The sequence below is a fragment of the Acromyrmex echinatior genome, chromosome 7, assembly GCF_024713525.1.
Source record: "Acromyrmex echinatior isolate Ae372 chromosome 7, ASM2471352v2, whole genome shotgun sequence".
NCBI lineage: Eukaryota > Metazoa > Arthropoda > Insecta > Hymenoptera > Formicidae > Acromyrmex > Acromyrmex echinatior.
In genome coordinates this window covers 7,979,620-8,000,524 of record NC_141858.1, presented here as the reverse complement: position 1 = coordinate 8,000,524, position 20,905 = coordinate 7,979,620, and the positions used below count along the sequence as shown (strand labels likewise).

The 20,905-nt window shown below is 35.0% G+C and overlaps 2 protein-coding genes and 1 long non-coding RNA gene across 3 annotated transcripts; 2 read left to right on the top strand and 1 right to left on the bottom strand.

Annotated features, from left to right (window-relative positions):
* Nucleotides 1–6,201: 6,201 nt before the first annotated feature.
* LOC105153670 (B-cell lymphoma 3-encoded protein-like protein) lies at nt 6,202–10,563 on the bottom strand. The gene is made up of 4 exons (XM_011068649.2): nt 10,376–10,563; nt 8,145–10,298; nt 7,862–8,063; nt 6,202–7,776 (listed from the first exon to the last, which is right to left on the bottom strand). The coding sequence occupies exons 2-4, from the start codon at nt 10,197–10,199 to the stop codon at nt 7,499–7,501; spliced, it is 2,535 nt and encodes an 844-aa protein (XP_011066951.1). The 5' UTR covers nt 10,200–10,298; nt 10,376–10,563; the 3' UTR covers nt 6,202–7,498.
* Nucleotides 10,564–11,448: 885 nt separating this feature from the next.
* LOC147909140 (uncharacterized) lies at nt 11,449–11,905 on the top strand. The gene is made up of 2 exons (XR_015545792.1): nt 11,449–11,547; nt 11,613–11,905. It is a non-coding gene; the product is annotated as an uncharacterized LOC147909140 (long non-coding RNA).
* Nucleotides 11,906–12,502: 597 nt separating this feature from the next.
* mib2 (E3 ubiquitin-protein ligase mind bomb 2) lies at nt 12,503–20,866 on the top strand. Its single transcript, XM_011068647.2, has 12 exons — nt 12,503–12,779; nt 13,823–14,283; nt 14,365–14,480; nt 14,586–14,974; nt 15,308–15,520; nt 15,612–15,789; nt 15,970–16,231; nt 16,300–16,611; nt 16,768–17,131; nt 17,678–17,889; nt 18,067–18,305; nt 18,512–20,866. Exons 1-12 carry the CDS (start codon nt 12,744–12,746, stop codon nt 18,823–18,825), a joined length of 3,096 nt encoding a protein of 1,031 aa, XP_011066949.1. The 5' UTR covers nt 12,503–12,743; the 3' UTR covers nt 18,826–20,866.
* Nucleotides 20,867–20,905: the final 39 nt, after the last annotated feature.

Below are 20,905 nucleotides of genomic sequence, written 5' to 3'. Positions count from 1 at the left end.
AATCCGCTGAAGACAATTATTGATATATTGTTACGTTGAGCCTCAGGGAGATTCGGCCGAGTCCTCGATTTCGAACTAACCTGGGGCTATGGTGTGATACGAAATTCGCGATTTCGCGTATTGGCTCTGACACATCAGCGCGATGTTAGTCGTGCGCAATATGCAATATCCAATAGCAGTATATACCTTTAGAATGAGAATAGTGTAAAACTAGTTCAGCTACAGAAAACAAATCTATTTTCATCAATATTTTGTAATTTAACAAAATTTTACTTGTCAATATTACATAATTTAACGTAAATTCTACTCTTACAATTTCTAAAAATCTAAATCATTGCATTCTCGATACTCAAAGTGGGGATATAATAGTATCGATGATTAGTTCCGCTATTTTACTTCAAAGTTAATGAAAATTTTGACAAGATTGACGCGACTCTCTTATAAGGACTCTAGTTCTTCACACCTGCTAGATAATTAGATTATAGTTTTTTCAGTCTTGTAGTTGGCAATACTGAAATTTAATCGATTAACTAGGGGCGACTTTTGGAGTGCCTTTTTATGCTTACACTCAAAATTGATATTCATCAAACACTTGATATTCATCAATTGTTATCACGTGACTTATTTTGATGCCGAAAATGAGCGAGTATCAGCATGAAAAGGCATCTTTAGGATTAAGTCTCAATCGTGATTGATCAATTTTGTTGAAAACAAAATGCAAAACAGCAAATGCAATTGATCAGTTCCAATATAACAATCGATCGATTAGGTTAATCGAAGTTGGTGAGATTGATCAATATTAGAATTCTAGAAATCAGAGATGCGACATGCGTCAATTGGGTTAAGAGCTCCGCACAATAAAAGAAACAGAAAACAGAAAACAGAGAACAAGAATTTCAACCTGTCAAAAACTGTATATTTTACAATACATGATTTCTGATAGATTAAAATTCTTATTCTCTGTTTTTTGTTTCCTGTTCTTTTTATTGTACGAAGCCCCTTAGGTCGTCATCATCATTTTAATTTAGTATAAGTACTTATAATCTTATAAACTGATAACAACTAATGCATTACATGAGGAAAGTTAAATTGTTAGAAAAAGAAAAAAGTATTTCCTAAATAAACTACTGTAGATATTCTTTTATTGTTATTATTTTATTTTTTTAAATAATAATAAAGTTATTATTATTGCTGCAGTTTTAATGGCTCGTACGGAACACAATAAATGAATTTTCTTTCTGATCCTCTTTAACTTTTTTATATATATTTGTACAGTCAAATACACAACATTTTCAACACAAAAAAATTCTCTAAAGAATCAAATTCAACATAGCTTTCAAAAAAAGATTAAATTAGATTAAGTTCTGAATATTTGCACAAATAGGAATACTTACACTATAATAATAACTTTATATTGCACTTTAATGCCTACAATTTTTTCTAATAATACATACATTGTGTACAAAAAAGTTCTGAGCTTTAGATTTGATACAACCGAAATAACAATTTAAATTTTATATATCTTCCCGTCCTTTTGCGGTTTTAAAGCGTTAGCATTTGGCCTTCTAAAATGCCATACGGTTTGGCGTTTGATGCACATAACCTCAAAAATCAGTAATGTTCACGATGGCAATAACAAAAGAGCATATTCGATTTTCTATCCACTTCGCGTTTCATCTGAAGAAAAATGCTGCTGAAGCCACTGCAATGATTTGTGCTGCATATGGAGAGAACGCTGTAAGTCATGCTACATGTAAAAGATGGTATCAAAAGTTTCGCCAAGGAGATTTCAGTCTTAAAGATGAATCGCGTGCTGGACGCCCTGAAAAGATTGAAACGGACGAATTGCAAGCACTGCTGGATATAAACTCTGCGCAAACTGAAAAGGAGCTTGCAGAACAGCTTGGCGTTACGCAGCAAGCCATTTCCGTACGATTACATACGATGGGAAAGGTTCAGAAGGAAGGCAGATGGGTTCCGCATGAATTGTCCGAAGACAACAAAAATCGACGGCGTGACACTGCACTCACTTTACTTTCAAAGTTCCGGAAAAAAGATTTTCTGCACAAAATCATTACAGGCGATGAAAAGTGGATTCTTTATGATAACTCTAAACGTAGAAAATCATGGGTTGATCCTGGTCAACCTTCGACATCGACGCCAAAGCCCAATATCCACGCCAAGAAGGTTTTGCTCTGTATCTGGTGGGATTGGAAGGGTGTGTTGTACTACGAGTTGTTACAACCGGGTGAAACAGTCACGGCAGACCGCTACCAACAACAATTGACCAATTTGAGCGATGCATTAGAAGAAAAGAGGCCATTTACTGGCCAAGGACGTCGTAAAGTGATCTTGCTTCATGACAATACTCGACCTCATGTTGCGAAAGCGACTCAGGACCATATCTTTGCGTTAGGCTGGGAACTTCTTCCGCACGCGGCGTATAGCCCAGACATGGCGCCTTCCGATTACTACCTATTCCGGTCGCTGCAGCATCATTTGGCTGATACACATTTCGTGAGATTAGAAGAGATACGAAAATGCATTGATGACTTTATCGCTTCGAAGCCGGTGAGTTTCTATCGTCAAGGAATTCGCAAGCTCCCCGAAATATGGCAAAAGGTCGTTGATGCAAACGGAGAATATTTCGCTGATTAATATTTTTTCGTTTGTTTTTGAATAAAGATTGAATTTTACAAAAAAAAAGCTCAGAACTTTTTTGTACACCTAACACACCTACATTATTAGACTCTATACGTAGAGTCCTAGAACTCTAATTATACGCAGTAATGAATTAAAATGGCGCTCTGATTACGTGATTTAGACAGTCAATCAGACTATACCCCTTTAATGTCGCATCTCTTCTAATAGAGATGTTTCTAGTAGAGTTCCTAGAATACAGACAATCTGGCTATAGAATATGTATTTTTGTTTTGTTCGGAGCGGCGTATCCATCGCGAACCAATAAGCACTATACATCCCACTGTTCACATAACAGATTTCCCAATCTCAATAGTTGTCAACTTTAACACTCAATATCTCGTTTCGCAGGACTGTCCCGAGCTGTTTTTTGTCAGATTCTTTTATTTTACGCAAAAACACATCGAATGAGCCTGATTTCATCGAAATCGGAGGTAAGGAAGCTCTTCTAGAGAATTACCGCAGTACTATAACCGCTCAGTAAGCAATCATAGTATTAAGTCTGTTCGCGTTGTTTGCACTCGGCATCTTTGCTTTTTCTTTTTTCAAGGCAAAATATGTATCTATCTCATTTTAAGTGCAAACATATTTTGAGATTTTATGTAACGTAAACAGACCTACTAAATGCATCTAATGGTTGCGTTCAGCGGACTCAACAGTTGAGTGAATCGCTGCTATTGATTGCGTTCAACGAACTCAATAGTTGAGTGAGCGCTCGCTGCTATTGATGTATTTTTCCAAATCTAAAATGTTGATTGGATGAATCTAAAAGAAGACACCAATAATAGCGAGCGTTCACTCAACTGTTGAGTTCGCTAAATGCAGCCACTGTATTAACTCTTTAGTTCGCATTTTTTCCGACATCATGGCTCCTGCACACTGAACGCGGAAACGCTTGCCGCGCGGCAAAATGAGACGCTGTAACCAATGAATACATTAGGAACTGTAAGCTTATTGACCATTGCATCACATTTTGTGATGAGTAAATGCTATAGTAGGAGTATTTTAGAGTATGTTAGAGCATGCAATGCAAACAAACCTTAAGTTAATCGGAGTTTGGTAAAAGTCGCCCTTATGCCCGTTTCCACCAACATAGATTAACTTTAATCTAGGTTCAACTTACTCTTTGTCTTTTTCTAATCTTTAGAACTAGAAAAAGACGAAGAGTAAGTTGAACAGAGATTCAAGTTTATCTACATTGGTGGAAATGGGCATTAATCGGAGTTAGTAAAACCAGGCCTGATGGCTTCTACACACAAAACGCGACAATGCTTGTCGCGCGGAAAAATGTAATGTAGTAGGCAATAAGCTCACAGCTTCTAATGTGTTCATTGGTTTCCGCGTCCAATGTAGAAATCATAACTTCACCAGCGAAATTTCACTCCATGAAAAAGAAGGAGGCGATAGCTTTAGCTAATCCGTATGTACATGACCGGACAAAACCTCCGGTTGTAAAAATTATCATTTTAAATCGTTTGTATTTCGTATGAAGAATTTTGAAGTGCAAATAAAAATATATTTTAATATATAAAAATATTAAAACTGTACAGTATTACCTGTTCCTATTTTTGTATTGTTTTTTATTAGACATATTGCATAGTTATCTTGGTTATTGCATTTTTTAATTAATGATGAACATAGTTGCATATATCATCTCATAATTATGCTTGATGATATCTTCTTTATCTGATATCAGTTTTGTTAAATTATATATAAAATTAAACTTCACTTACGTTCAGATACTTCACAATACTTTGAAGGAGTGACGGTTAAAACCTACAATAAAACAATTTCTAATTTTTGTATTATGTTTTAAAACCTAATACAATTAAATCCTATAACAATAGCATTTGAGGTCTATTACAGAGAATGATGCAAAGAATTTTGTCTTGCAGTATTAGTTACTCATCCATTTTGTTGATCGAATAACAACCAGAAAATATATTGTATAATGGAATTATTCGAATGGATTCTGATCAAAATAATTAAATTATTTCCTACGTTTCTATTGCGTTTTTTTAAAAGAAAGTGTAGCAAAACTAAATAATTCCGATCGGAACTCATTCCAAGCAATTTCATAATACGTCCTGGAATATCAAAATACCAGAGAGACTATCCTATCGTATCTAATGGAATTTCTGTGACCGTAGCGCCTGTATCTATATTTCGGTCAGATACATGATATTTTAATATTTAATTAAAAATGTCTGGATGACAAATGTTTTTAATGAACCTTTTTATTTGCACTTCAAAAACTCTTCATACGAAATACAAACGATAAATAAAATAAATAATTTAAAATGATAATTTTTACAACCGGAGATTTTGTCCAGTCATATACATACGAATCTTTAGCTATTCAATGTTGGATTTGAATTGTAACGAAGTGGGGATAGACGCTTTTCTTTGCTCGCATGAAAAAACAGTTTTAGACATCATGTCACCGAACCTGATTCGTTCTGAAGCAGATCGGTGTAAAAGGGACGTATCAAGGACGTATCAATTAAGTATTTAATCCGCACTAATTTGATACGCGTACTAATCGATTTAACGGTGTAAAAGGGGTCATATCCTTTACTGCCAAGTACAATATATCGAGTGATACTGGTTACACGCACTGTTAAATATATATACAGAAATGTCATGAGTAGGAAAAGAAATGTTTATAAAGAAATTATAAAAAACAAGAAGAGATTAAAAAGAAATGACTGTTTAGTGCAGCATTTGTTGCAATTACGTCTGCAGATCGAAAAACATACAAAAAAAGAAGATTTTGGAGGACCTTTTTTAGAATGGGCTTTAAGCCGGTTCTACATTAGTTGCAAGCCGATCGCAAGTTTGTTGCGACAGTCAATCTGAAGATTATATTTTGAAATCAACGCTTCATATTGGCTGTCGCAACAAACTTGCGATTAGCTTACAACTAACGTAAAACTGATTTTATGCAAGTCTGTGTTAGATGGGAATCCGAACGCAGTCTTGGGTGTGTTCCAAAATTCACTATTAATGCTAAAAATATGTAGTATATATGACGTAAACTGCAGATTTTCAGCGCTGGTAGTGAATTTTGGAACACAACTCTTGTCTTTTTACGTCATGATTTGGACGATATGCATATCTGGGGGCTTATTACGGTTCTTGAAAACGAGGTGAAAGTGATCAAATTTACTAGAATATTTATAACTTCATTGGTTAACACCTAGTGAGATTGCTCATTTTTGTAATTTTCACTTCGTCTAAAAAACCGTAATAAGCCCCCTCTGGTAACTTCCGATGATTTTTCCCGTTCTTAAATTTGCATCAATTTTGATTAGCAATTATTATTAACCAGTTTAGGTTGCAAGAATTAATGATTACACTTATTTATCAAACATTACTCTGATATAACTATTAAATTTTAAGTAGCTGGTTTTAAAATTAATTTTGTAAATAGATATATATGGATCTTAAATATTATAAGTAAAAATACATTTGGAAGTATACGAACTAATACGAACAATACTTGCTTGTTTTCCTTTTATTTAATTATATATATGCAATATTATGCAAACATTGTCAATAATACATAAAATGTTAATAAATGTATTCATAATCATTCACATTACAAATAATGAATAGTAAATTATGCATATAACATTATTAAATTAAATATTTACGATCACAACAGTACCTGGATTAATTATTTTAATTACGTTAATAATTATTTTTCAAATATTATCATAAGGTTTTTACAATACAATACAAAAATATTTATTTGTTTAAGTTATGAAAACTACTATTCTTGCGACGGCTGCTAAGAGATATTTTATAAAATTTATTCCTAATATGATGTTGCACAAAAATTAATAACAAATTGTTATATTCAATGATCGTTACTAAAACATTTGAGTGTTCTTTTTTCAATATTTCCTAGATAAAATCTGTCCATTTTTCACTTTTACAAACATTTATGGACATGTGCTTAGAGTTAAATTAAATATATAAATTGTATATAATACAGGTGATACAACTTGCTTCATAAAGCATAAATATATGTATGTAAGGTATGTTAAACATACTTTAAGAAGAGCGTTATCTTACAGGATGCTTAAGTTAGAATAGGCCATTATGCATGTAATGTCATTTATCCCTGATATTAATCGAGCACATTGGATAAAAATTAACTTTGTATATCAAGAACACCAATACACGGAGATACATATTGAACAAATTACATAAACATTTTTTTGTTTTTTAAATTATTTTATAGGGGACCCCATAATATCCGACCAATAATATCCTAATACTATATTACAGTAATTAATAAATAATATATAAAAAGTACAATGTTGCTTATATACATAAATATCAAAACCTATCTTTGTAGTATTATTAAAATTAAATATTTCTATTTCTTTTGTGTGTTACAAGTTTCAAAAGTTCTTTTTAAGCAGTATTTCTTTAATGATATGTGTATTAACACTGGAAAATATTTACAGTTTTTTACCAAACTCCTATTATTTAAATGGCTTCTATTACCTAATTAACTTATAAACTAATATCTACTTTCGTTAAAATTAATAACTCTATTGTAAACAATTTTACGATTGAAATTTTTTACAATAATCGTACGAATAAAATTAGTGTTGAATTGAAGTCACGTTAATAGAAATATGATATTATTTTGACTAGTTCAAATTAAAATTATTTCTAGTAATTTTTATGTTATGTTATTTGAAATATATAGTCTTGCTTGGATAACATGTATTATCTCATTAAAGAGACGTCATTTTATAAAAATAATAAAAATAAAATGACCTTACGTTGTATCTTTTGTCAATGATAATCCAAAAGACAGATTTTTCGAATCAGAAAATATACACAGGGGCATTTGTCCCGCGAAGTTTGCAATATTTGTGACAGCACCGGCTTTTAACAGTGCTTTTTTCACTGACGTACAATCATTATCTACTGCATGAAACAAAGGCGTCCGTCCCGATTTCATATCCTTTAGATCTATAGTCGCACCGGCTGCCAAAAGCGCTTTGACCCCTTTCAAATTGCCACGCATACTACAATAATGCAATGCCGCGAGACCTTGGAAAAGAAATAAATACGTGTTAACGAGAATATTTTGTGAGATCAGTTCTAAAATTTTCTCTTACACATATATTAATCTTACCTTCTGAATCAATTTGATCAAGCAATTTTGGATCCGAGATTCGGCTAACAAGCATCGATAACAACGGTGATGAACGCTTGCTAGCTATAATCACTGCTGATTCATGTAAGGATTTCGGGATCACTGGTTGTGCTCCAGTATCGAGTAAGAGCTTCACGATCTCGCTACATACGTCATATTTGATCGCCAATTCCAAACTCGTCTGTAGGACATAAAACAATTATGTATCACGACTTTTGAAATAAGATAAAATTAAATTCGAAATTAGAGGAAATAAACTCACCATTCCATTTTCAGTTAATATATCAATGCTTTGTTTGTAATATTGAAGTACCATTAATTGTCTCTGAACAAGATAGATGTTATCACTTACGACTGCGTTATGTATATTCAACATACCGTTTTGATCATATCGTTTAACATTTTCAAAGTCTCTCTGTAGATGCTCCAAAAGACTATTACATCTTACTCTCGTCATCGATAAAGTCTCCTTCATTTTAAGTGCATCTGAATCCTCTTTCCAAAATTGTTCCATAAAACTATCTAAATCAAAAGGACTTTCTTGCTCAATTACGTTAGAGTCTTTAGATATAGAATTATTAGAATGTGGATTATTTACTAATAGATTTTCATCATTAGGCATATCGTAAAGAGTAATCTGATTTAGCCTATGAATGTCATTCAAGTCCTTGTTTATTAATATAAAGGATTTGGGATCGAGTAATCCAAACACTACGGTTTGTACCTGCGTGTCATGTACAGCTTTGTGGTCTTCTGGTGGAGGTATCGGAACATGTCTCTCAATTCCAATGCCACAATCTGCCAAAGCCTTGAGCGCCAGCTCACGTAACTCGTTGTCTCTTACACTGTCCATCGCTTTTTTTATAATATTCAATCGATCTGACAAATTTTTTTGCGGCAAATCTTTAGAACAATCCTTGCTCTGTACATTTGATTGCATGTTTGTACTAACATCTTTAATTTGTCGTGATTCTGAAATTGGTCGCACATAACTGTCAATGACTACTTTATCATTTCGAAATTCTGCCTTTGAATGTTTACTCTGTGTATTGTCATGCTTTGTATTGTGTCTAAGTATACTACGACTTGTGACATTTGTTATATTTTTAATACTTCCAGATGCCAAAGAGGTTTTACATTTCTGTGTCAAAGTTGCATTCTGATTGAACGTAGAAGCTTTATTATTGGGTATAATTGTCATAACATTTTGTGTTTTTTCAGATACTGCTTTAGAAACTATGTCAGACTTTATTTCATGTGAATTATTTGTATCATATGAAATATCATTTTTAGCAAAGCTTTTTCTACTATTTTGATTTAAATTGCTATCAGTCTGATTACATCTTTGCACAAGATTTGTTGCACTCTTCAGAGATGTAACTATCTTTCCATTTTCCGTTTTCTTTATAGTAGCGATACATTTTCCCTTACTTATTTTAAGACTTTCCCCAGACAATGGTATGTTATTCTTATCACTAGAATTTATTTTATGCTTCTTTTTACTTGCAGGACATGGTAATTCTATAATATCATTAGACAATGTTTTCGTGAAAGACATTTCATTATTTTCAGTTGTCAGAATTTTTGTTTGATTACGAATGTCTGTATCATTAATTCCATAGTATATTATGTATTTCTGATTACTGTTATTAATAGTTTGACATATAGGATGTTTAGAAATTTTAGCTATAGAATGTGCCTTATCAGCATTAACACTATTATTAGGCATTTGTTTTTCTACTTCTTTCAAATTTTGACTATTTAAAAGCTTTTTATCTTTAGTTGTAGATTTTTGTTGATGCAATACGTTGGTATTATTTATCCAGGGGATAGTCCTGCTGCAAGGCATCACTTCCATCAAATTTCTCCTTGGAATTTTTGAGGAATCTTGTCTAAGTATTCGTGGAATTGATTTTGCAGGAAAGACTGGAGATAACGGGAGTGTCAGTGGCTTATCATTAGGTTTGCAATTAGACTTGGTAATCGTAATAGTGTTTCCTTTTGATGAATCAGCAGAGCACATCTTTACGTTAAATTCTCCCAGATCTCTCCCACCTGGAGATAAAATTCTCAGCTTCTGTAGATTACATGGAACTTGGTTCTCCACATTGGATGATACCTTCACTGTATCTGGACACATAATAGTCGGCGTGGTAGGCTCAGCGATATTTAAATTACTCTTCATAGCTTGTTTTATCGTACTAGGAAACTGTTGCGGTAACTGGAATTGTCGTACACATTCCAATGGCCGCATTTTACTCCCGTTCGTCGAAATACACCTCTTCTTCACCGGCGTTGGTTCCGGCGGACTGTCCATTTACAGTCGCGATCCACAAAACGTCGACATAAAGCTTATTCCCGATGACTTCGCGCCACTTGTATCGATCTCACAGTGAAATCCCCTCAGAAGTATAACCTGTATTGAACAAATGATGGAATTTAGAATGAAAACTTTCTCTGTGAGATAATAAATACGTAGAAAATTCAACAAACTCGATCGCCGGAACAACTTATCAGCATCAGTTGTACATGTATGCAATAATAAGAGAAAAAGAAAGTACTATTAAAAGGGGACATCCATGGGCCATCCCCTTAATTTACGATCGTCCACAATCGGCAGACGGCACTTCTGCCCGACACATAAATTTCAGCGCACATGCATTGCGTGCAAGAATGTGATCAACTTAGGGTGAAATCACACGGTACGGAAATCGACATGCGGAACAGAGGATGCGTGATTAAGATTAGAACAGCCAATCGTGGGAAAGAAAAATGCGGAAGAGCGCTGATTGGCTGTTCGAATCACGCATCTTCTGTCTCGCATGCTAATTCCCGTTTACCGTGTGATTTCACCCTTAGAGTAAAATCACACGGAATAGGACTGCGAAATAGAGAATGCGTCATTGAAGCAACCGATTCGCACTATTCTGCATTTGATGCTGCAGAATAGAAAGTGTGTCATTGTTCTTGTAATAAATCGTCGTATTTTGAGAGGTTAAAATAATTTGATGCTGATTGATATGATGAAATTGCGTAATGTTGAGACGAATGAAGCAAAATGACCTGAGTGCATCTGAGTGCATCAAGATAAAAAAAACAATGACGCATTATGTGCGATTTTAGTGTACTCTTTTCCGAAAAATGATAGTAAATGTATTAAAGTAATTCAAAAAATTGTTATGAGATTGTAAATATTAATTGTAAAACATTAAATACTACAATAGTAATAATTGGTTTTACAATTTTTTAAATTATATTTCATTTTAATAAGCAAATTATTAACATAAAGTTAATAATTTTAAAATTATATTCATGCTGGATACATCTTTGACGTATCATGTGAACATAGCACAAAAAACTTGCGTGATGAAAAAGCGGAATAGCGCTGATTGGTTACTTTAATGGCATTCTTTATTCCGCAGTGTGTGATATCATCCTTAGGATGCGTTCCCATGGGATGCGGAAGTGCTGATTGCGGAACGTTCGTGATTGGTTGTGGCTTTATTCCGCCGATTTCATTTCGTTAAAATGTGTTTTCCTATGTTCCATTGAGCGGAATTTGCGGTATGCGCAATTAGCTCTGATCAATCGCAAGAATCTTCTCGTATAGATCACTTTCATTACATTTACCAGAATTGGTCTAGTCTACATCGTGCACTCTACGGGTACAGTATAAGTATTGTACATACAGTATGGACACTGAACTTTTTATGTGGTCCTCAATTTTTAGTGCGCACGCGTCGATTTTCAACCAGGAATGTGTGCTGCCTTCAGCAAGTTGAAATTACAAGTTAGGTTAGCTAATTTATGGAAGCTCCTTTCCATAAAATATTGTATAATAATACGCCTTTCGCCTACAATATGAGATTCATGGTAAGGAGATCGGGAAGAGAACCAAACATGATTATCACGGTTGAGAGCCGTGGTACGTCGTTCGTACAAAGCTTAATTTTTTGTAATTTCTAAGAGAAAAGTATGGCAAAGGGTTAATAAAATTAAATTTCACTAAAAAATTAAATCAAATTTTTTCGGAAATGCTATATTGTGTAGACTGTTATATTTGTATACGACAAAGTATTTTCGTAATAAAGTATGCATGAATGCGTGCGTGTTTGTACGTATATTATTAAATTACAACTTCACATTTAATTACAATTTCCAAGCAATATATTATTTTTTCATACATAATTATTTAATTACAATTTTCATATAGTACTTAATCAATTATTATTTCTAATTTACTTATTGTTTAATATTATTATTATTATTAATGTAAATATTATTTTTATATAATCAGTTTGTTTTGATATTATCCATCGATACGAAATAAGATCTTGTTTTTTGACTGCTTGCAAAACGTTGTACAACAAACTTAGAGTTTCTAGAAAAACAGAGTCTGATCGATGATTCATATTTTTTTTTTTAATACGAGCCGAAATATGAAATCAAAACAAAAAAGTCCAGCAGGGTTAACAAAAGTTCTAGGGATTCTATACCATGTTATCCCTTTCGATATGCGAGCCCTGGAACGAAGCAGGCGCCCTCATCATCAACGAGCCCGGTTTACAAATTACGGTTATGAGGTTATCATCGTCAGCATTACGGACGTGAGAGCTCAACATCGTCGTCACGTCACCGTCATCGTCGCCGCCGTCGCATCGGTCGCATCTTATATTGTCTTATAAGCGATGGAGTGCGAATAATCCCCGGCGACGATGCTGCGTAATGTCGATCGCTCTTCTCCACAGTCGGTTACCAATTACAGCTCGCGTCAAAGTCAAACTAGTGCCCGTCAGGCACGGCCCCGCGGAACGTCGGTCGCGTCGTTCTTGCCGTCGTCGCCGCCACCACTCCGCCGCGTATGATTCATAAGGACCGAGCTCAGGGTTGTGTTCAGGTACGGCGGTAACACATCTCTTTTTCTCTCGCGTCTCTCTTTTAGAATAATCTAAAATCTGCTCCGGAAATTGAGCACTTTACACAATCTCTGTTCTACTCCGGAGGATTAATAAGATTTAGACATTGTCTGAGATTTCGGATGAACACCGCGCAAATTCGGGGGAAATCGCAGAGTGATTACGCTCCCACAGCGAGAATTTGCACAAAATTATGTGTATTAATGATGTTTCTAACAATACATGACATACGAACTATGACAGAATGTGACAGTTTCTGATTATTCGAGCACATGGGTATGAAACTATCGTAATATTATTGTTTCACACCTCGCAAAATTGCTGAATATTATTGATAATTGTTTAAAATAGTGATTGTAGATAATTCTGTATCTTATATATATCTTTTTCAAAGTAGAATTAATATTTTAATAAAGATGATTAATAATATATTATTAATTATTTTTGCAACAAGAAATTTTGTCGTAAAACTATTGTTATTTTTATTTTTAAAATGTATATATTATAAAAAGATATAATCTTTCTAATTAGAAAAAAGAAAATTTTGATATCTTGTAAAATGAAGGATTATGTCTCCCTATTCTTCTTCTATCATTGATATTAATTTAATATGTTTTTATAAAATATGAGCTGTGTACAATGCAAGTATTGTGATATAATATTTTTATTTTGTTATTAATTATTGTCAGTTTAAAATAATAATTTTAGATAATTCTGTATGTATCTTGTATGTATTTTTTAAAGTAAAAAAATTAATGTTTTAGTAAATGTGATTATTAACTATCTTTGCAACAAAAAGTTTGCTAAACTATCATTTTTATTTTTAAAATGTATGTATTTGTAAATGTATGTAAATGTAAGATATAATTTAACAAAAAAAAAATTAGAAAAAATAAAGAAAAATTTTGATATCTTATAAAGATTATGCCTTCCTAAATTTCTACTTTCATTGATGCATTAATTTATTATATTAAAAAAATAGGCTGTATTATTCAAGCATTATGATATAATATTTTTGTTAAAGGGACAAAAGCCAAATTTCATATATTCGGAGATGCTGGAAGTTGGTTTGCGAGTTGTCCGTGGCCAAGACTGGAAATGGGACGATCAGGATGGTGGAGAAGGTCATGCTGGGACAATAGTGGAAATCGGTAGACCTCCCTCCGCAGGGAACTCAACCTCTAGTCCAAATCCCACTGATCGGACGCCAGACAAGACAGTCATCGTTCAATGGGATCATGGCGCTAGGAGTAATTACAGAATCGGATATCAAGGTGCTTATGATTTATTGGTGTTTGATAATGCAGCTGCTGGCGTCAAGCACTCCAACATCATCTGCGACGGTTGCAAAAGACATGGAATAATTGGTATCAGGTGGAAGTGCACGGAGTGTTTTGACTATGATCTCTGCACGCAATGTTACATGGCCGACGTACATGAGTTAACTCACACTTTTGAGAGATATCAAACAACAAATTCTGTAGGGTAAGCATTCACGATTCCAATGAAATTTGTATTCCTTATCCTGACTATCTATAATAATAGAATAATTGTAATTGAGCGCAGAGTTCGTCTGGAGCCAAGAGAAGGCTGCACAAAGATACCTCTGAAAGGGATCTTCATAGGAGCAAAAGTCATTCGTGGACCAGATTGGGAATGGGGAAATCAGGATGGTGGACGTGGTATTTACATTTTATTTAAATTAATTGAATTATATGAATTAATTGAATTATATTATATAATCATGAATTACATAATCATCATCTAATTTCCTTCGAATATTTCAGGAAAAACCGGCAGAGTTATGGACATACGTGGATGGGACAACGAAAGCAGTCGGTCCGTCGCAACCGTTACGTGGTCCACGGGTAGCACTAACGTCTATCGATTAGGTTTCAAAGGTTGCGTGGACTTGTGTTACGTGGAGGAGGCTAATGCTGGCATTTATTACAAGGAACATCTTCCGTTACTCGGCCAACCGGTCTTAACTGTACCGGATAATGGAAACGGCACAACACCGACAAAGAGTGGTGTCACAAACATCACGTCTAGTCCCCATCCTCTAATGTTTAACGTCGGCGACAAGGTGAAAGTTTTAATGGAAGTTGATACATTAAAGGAGATGCAAGACGGTCATGGCGGATGGAATCCGCGTATGGCCGAATACATAGGAAAGGTATTTCGTAAAAATGATCACAATCGTTAACATTCATTAATGTCAATTGAAGTTTAAATCTCACGATGCATTTTTTCTGTTTTAGTAAATTATTAGAAATTTTATGTTTTATGTGATACAATTGTAGTTTGCTCTAAAACGCAAGCAATTCAGCGAGAGAAAATGCATTATGTGCTGCTGGCTTAATTTTAGATTTCTTGGATCTCTGTTTTGTCTTTCTAGACAGAGAAAAATACTTCAATTAATATTGATTAGCAGTTGTTGAGAGATACGTTAAACATATTTAATATGAGATGTGTATCGTGTAATTTAACTTTCTAATTTGAAATCTAGATTGGCACGGTACATCGAATTACGGACAAGGGAGATGTTCGCGTGCAGTACGAAGGCTGCCACAATAGATGGACTTTCCATCCAGGTGCTCTGACGAAAGTTACCGCCAAGGATGGATTTTCTCTTGGTGATATAGTCCGCGTGAAAAGCGATCTAACTGCCGTGAAACAATATCAACGTGGCCATGGTGAATGGATAGACGTCATGAAAAATGTTAGTTGACAATTTATATGCTTGTTTTTAATTTAATATGGCTATATATAGAAGTGACAGACGTTTGATATCGGATTTATACTTATCGCAGGCTCTAGGAAAGACTGGGAAGGTGATTAAAATCTATTCCGATGGCGACTTACGTGTGGCGTTGGACATACATGGTCATACATGGACATTTAATCCGCTAAGTGTTGTCCCGGTATCTTCTGGCACAAATGCTATGGCTGCCACGCACGATAATGCAAACAAGAGCAGAGATCGTTCGGGTATGTTTATTTTTATTATATACATGAATTTTTGTTAATAGAATGTTAATAATAGAATATTAATAGAATATTAATAAGAAAAAAGGTATCAAATTTAAAGTTAAATTGATATCAAAGGGAGATTAATTTTTATTATGCTGTGTATAAAACAAGACCATCTGTTATAATTTATTCTCGTAGTCGACGGTACCGACAGTGAAGTGGAAAAGCTGTTAAGGGATGCGGCTAGAGGCGAAGCTGGAGTGGACGCAGTACGAGAATTCCTCAAGAAATACCCTGGCAGAGTAGATGCGTGTGCTCCTGGCGGTGGCAGAAAAACGTGCTTGCAAGTGGCTGCTCACCAAGGTCAGCGCGAGCTCTGCACTCTCCTTCTGGACGCTGGTGCTTCTTTGCGTGCTGTCGATGAGGACGGAGATACGCCTTTGCATTATGCAGCATTCGGGTATGTTGGAAATTGTTACCGCATTTTTCGCAAAATTAACTATATTGTTTCCTCTTTTGATTAAACAGAAATCAACCAGAGATAATGGATATATTATTATCGCGAGGTGCAGCTATCAATGCCGTTAATAACGGCAGATGTAGCGCTTTGCATGTGGCAGTTAATAAGCAGCATGTGCAATGCGTGAGAGTTCTATTGCGTTATCATTGCGACGTCAACCTCCAAGACTCGTACGGCGATACAGCGTTGCACGACGCGATAGGAAAGGATGCGCTAGATGTGATCGACGCGTTATGTGCCTGCGAGAGGGTTGACTTCACGCTGAGGAACAAACGGGGTTTCAATATCTTGCATCATGCTGCACTTAAGGGCAATGCTCAGTATGTGTATAAGATACTTAACAAGTATAATCTCATAGCGGTCATGTCTGCATAATAGCTTGGCCGTACTTAAGATTCATCTGGTTCATCCAATTTAAATATAATTAAAGTGCCTATATATTATTTAATTTACTTTGTGAACCTATGAATTTGCAGTGCAACAGAGAGGCTGGTTGCGCGCGCGCGTCACTTGGTAGACGTGAAAAAGGAAGATGGATTTGCAGCATTACATCTAGCGGCGTTGAACGGACACAAAGAAGTTGCGGCTATCCTTCTCTCGCAGAATGGTGGCCGCGCCAAAGTGGATCTGTGCAACAATCGGCGGCAAACGCCGTTGCATTTAGCAACTTCGCAGGGACATTGGTCGCTCGTTGAACTGCTGGTGCATCATAATGCGGATATCGGCAGCACGGATGAAGACGGCGACACTGTGTTACATATCGCGATAGCAAAGAGCCCGAATCAACAGACTGCTGTACCTACACCCGAAAGTAGCCAGGATTCACCACTTTTGTATGCTGTATGTTGTTCAAAGCTTGCTTTTGAATTAATCTTTTGTCTCTCTCTCTCTCTCTCTCTCTCTCTCTCTCTCTCTCTCTCTCTCTCTCTCTCGCGACAGATGTATGGTCACAACTTCTCGTAATGCATCATTTTTTTTAACTTCAACAAAAGATCTTTTTAATTCATAAAATAATACCAAATTATGATTCATTTTCAAGAAAATTATTACGTTATCAAATATAAGACAGCACAACTCTCTCCTTCTCTTCTCCTAGGCGGAGAAGTCACTCCTCTTTCTTTCTCTCTTACTCCTCTAAGAAAAAAGTTAAAAATGATGCATTGCAAAAAGTTGAGACATTGTGAAACAGAGGTAATTAAATAAAGTTCCTTCATTATTTTTGCAATGTAGTTTCTATTTACGTTTTTTTCTTAAATGAAATTGAAACTTTTAAAATTATTATGTATACCTATATTTATGATTTGAGAAGAAAAGAAAATGAAAAAAGAAAGGATAACTTATTAATTTAGCAGTCTTTTCTAATGAATATTTTCTTCTTTCGAACAGATCTGGCAGAACCTGGCAAGGCAAGGCGCAAAGACTGAATTAGCATTAGCTTGTTTTTTGATAAGCGTGGACAGGAGTTGCAAACTCCTTGAACAAGTCAGAAACAACAAGGACAAGACGGCGCTCGATCTTTTGGAAAGCAATCCACAGGCTGCCCTGCTCGCTGATCTTTTACGCTCTTACAAATACCAAAGTCACAGCACGCAATTAGAGTAAGACAAGATACGAGTGTTCTAAATGATCCGCAAGTCGAAATGTAAATTTTGACTGAAACGTAACTTTAAATTGATTTTACATTTTAAAAACTGATTTTGCAATGCGTTTTTGGAATTACTTAATTGATTTAGAGTTTATCAACAAACGTATGGAAAATATAATTCGTTTTGCAGAATAGAGAATAATCCATCGCCTGGTTACGTAGAGCCACCTGCATATCGGATAGATAATATATCACAGTCAGAAGGATTGCATGTTGCGAAGAAGAATATAACCGGTTCCGGCGACGCGGCAGAATGTCGAGATTGTTCGGGGATTATAGAAAACACAAAACAGGAGAATCGAATTGATCCTAGCAGTAGCGTTACGCTCGTTGGTTGTGCACGTTGTGGCCATACGCAAACAATTCCAGGTATATGATTTTTTTTTTATTGATCTCTTTGTATAAATTGATTAAATTGATCAAGAAATCTTGGTGAAATTGATCTCAAGGAATTATTAAGTATTTTCTGTATCAATGAAATATTCTGCATAACAAATTACAATTATAAAGAATCGTGTGGAAATCATACGAATATGTTTTATATTTTTACATATATATGTTTTATATTTTTCTAGATGGTCAGCTGGCGACAGGTGAAGTCTCTATAGCCAATTCGGAGGATAAATCGAAGGACGTATCTTCAGAAGGCAAACGAAAGGAGGAGATCAGTGACAAGGAAAAAGAGAAGGACAAAGATCTAGAACGGCTACGTTATTTGGAGACTAGAGTCGCGGATCTCGAGGAGGCGAATATGTGTAGCATCTGCATGGAACGTCGTCGTAACGTCGCATTTCTTTGCGGGCATGGTGCGTGTGAGCACTGCGCCGCTCCGTTGAAGACTTGTCACATGTGCCGCAAGACGATCACAAAAAAGATTAATTTATATTAGAAGTTCGATCGATTACCATACGTTTATGTCGGAACATTGATTTTCACGCGGTATACAGCATGTGTCACGAGAGGAAAAGTCGATATCAGTGATAATAATAGTTAAATAGTTCTTAATGTTTAAATTTAAACAATTTAGATTACGCAACTCAGAACGAGAGACAGAGGAATTTCTTTACTCGCTATGTCGCACGGTTCCTCTCGAGACATTCTGTTTGTTTGCCCAACAGAAAATTTTGTCATTCGCCATGTCGGCATAGGAAAATGTCCATCAATTGATCGTAACGATGCGTACGTTACGTCTCGCGCTGATGAAATTAAACTGCCAAAATGTATATTTTATTTCTGCGAATAGTTTGTACGAAAGGGAAAAAAATGAAGCTCTCTTATATTGCACTAACATCGTGCCATAGCGAGATAGGTTTGCGCACAACATGATAATCGTATTTGCCTGGACACGAGATATTTTGATCTTTTGTTATTTTTTTGTTTTTCTCGGCAATTAGTTAAATCGGTTATATTAAAAATTAATTAATACCAGTACCGAGGAGGGAGGGGGGGAAGGGAGGTGATGTCTTGTGTCTTGACAAACACGCACGACGTACGATTGTATGTACATCGTTTACGCTTTCCTTTCTCATGAATCGGCGTTTTCGTCTGTGCTTTATCCCGTCCATTTTTTATTCATGTTTAAAGAGAGCGCGGATGACGAGCACTGAAAGAGCAAACTTCTTATCTTAAGATAGGAAACATGCGCGATCGTGTTATGCGATAACAATCATCAGAAGCTCGTAGAAACATTCGTACATATCGCTACATTATTGCGAGAAGAAAAAAGAATACTGTTTCACGTATTCGAATTCCTGTTGCTTCCGCGCAGTAGGAGGGAAGGGGGCACATTTTGATAGTAAAATTTTTTAGACTTTTTAAAATAGATTTTTGCTGAAAAACCTATATTGGTTAAGTTTCAGCTATTTTTTAAAAGTTATGTTAATAGTATAACTTAAAATTTCGTTACTTGATGACGTGGCAAGACTCAATATTTGATACGGATTAAATATTATCATGAAGGAATGTTTTCAATGTTTCAAAGAAATGTTTTGTTAAAAAAAAAAGTATCTTTTGATACTTAATATTCAAATTATGGGAATCTGATGCGGTGTTTAATGTATCCCCTTTTCTCCAATCATGTTCGCATCGTTCGATAAACGTTCTGCGTAACGAATAACACGCTAAAGGGAAACATACAGTCTTATAGCCAAGTTTTCTAGGTAGAATAATTGTATACTCGTTTGTATAAAGTGATTCATTTGTGATCGAATGTGACAGCAGTGGAACCAATTAATTTTAAGCGTGCTTCCCGTCATGAACGCACTTTCAAGCAAAAGGAAAGCAATGCGTTCGCATGTAATAAAGAAGCTGATTGTTGAGGTACAAGCTTAATTATTAACGCGAGAATCTATTTTTTGATGATTCTCAAATTACAAGAGAAAGAAACTTTATGGATGTGTGATTTCTGGAAGAATTTTTTTTCCATCAGTATTAAAGTCTTGCCTTTCTACTCAACACAACGAAAAAAAACTTGTACTCGAGGTGCATAAAAAGTTGTATGTAACACGAGTCGCGTAAATGTACTTCGGAACGTATCAGAGGATTCTGATCAATCGATTTTTACGTCGGTTAGCGTAATTTTTACACTGGTGACTGGAGGAATCGAAAATGATTTTTATGGGTTATTGTACACTGGGGCGAGAGCGGTCCTTTCAGGGTAACACATCGCGAATTTTACGTTCACGAGGAGAAACATACAATTTGCGATAGTGCCAATTTGATTTCGTCAGGATGATATTAATTTTCTTCCTTATTTACCCCTCTCTTTCTCCCTTTTTTTATAATAGCCATATTGTCGTTTTAGATATATGCGGCGTATGTATTACGAAAGATGTTATATTACGATAAAACTACAGCGTAAATTTTAAGCGTCGATAGATTTCTACAATTGTAATTTAAGGCATAATTTAAATAAACAATTTGACGGTAAATGAACTTTAATCTAATTTAATGTGCCCTTCATATACGTT

What these genes read in the sequence shown, in the direction of transcription:
- LOC105153670 (XM_011068649.2), bottom strand. Translation starts at nt 10,199, where the DNA reads ATGGACAGTCCGCCGGAACCAACGCCGGTGAAGAAGAGGTGTATTTCG. An exon ending in TATTAACTGAAAATGGAATG is followed by an intron (nt 8,064 to 8,144) that starts GTGAGTTTATTT and finishes TATGTCCTACAG; the next exon opens with ACGAGTTTGGAATTGGCGAT. An exon ending in TGATCAAATTGATTCAGAAG is followed by an intron (nt 7,777 to 7,861) that starts GTAAGATTAATA and finishes TTCTTTTCCAAG; the next exon opens with GTCTCGCGGCATTGCATTAT.
- mib2 (XM_011068647.2), top strand. Translation starts at nt 12,744, where the DNA reads ATGATTCATAAGGACCGAGCTCAGGGTTGTGTTCAG. An exon ending in CAAACAACAAATTCTGTAGG is followed by an intron (nt 14,284 to 14,364) that starts GTAAGCATTCAC and finishes AATTGAGCGCAG; the next exon opens with AGTTCGTCTGGAGCCAAGAG. An exon ending in GGATAGACGTCATGAAAAAT is followed by an intron (nt 15,521 to 15,611) that starts GTTAGTTGACAA and finishes TACTTATCGCAG; the next exon opens with GCTCTAGGAAAGACTGGGAA.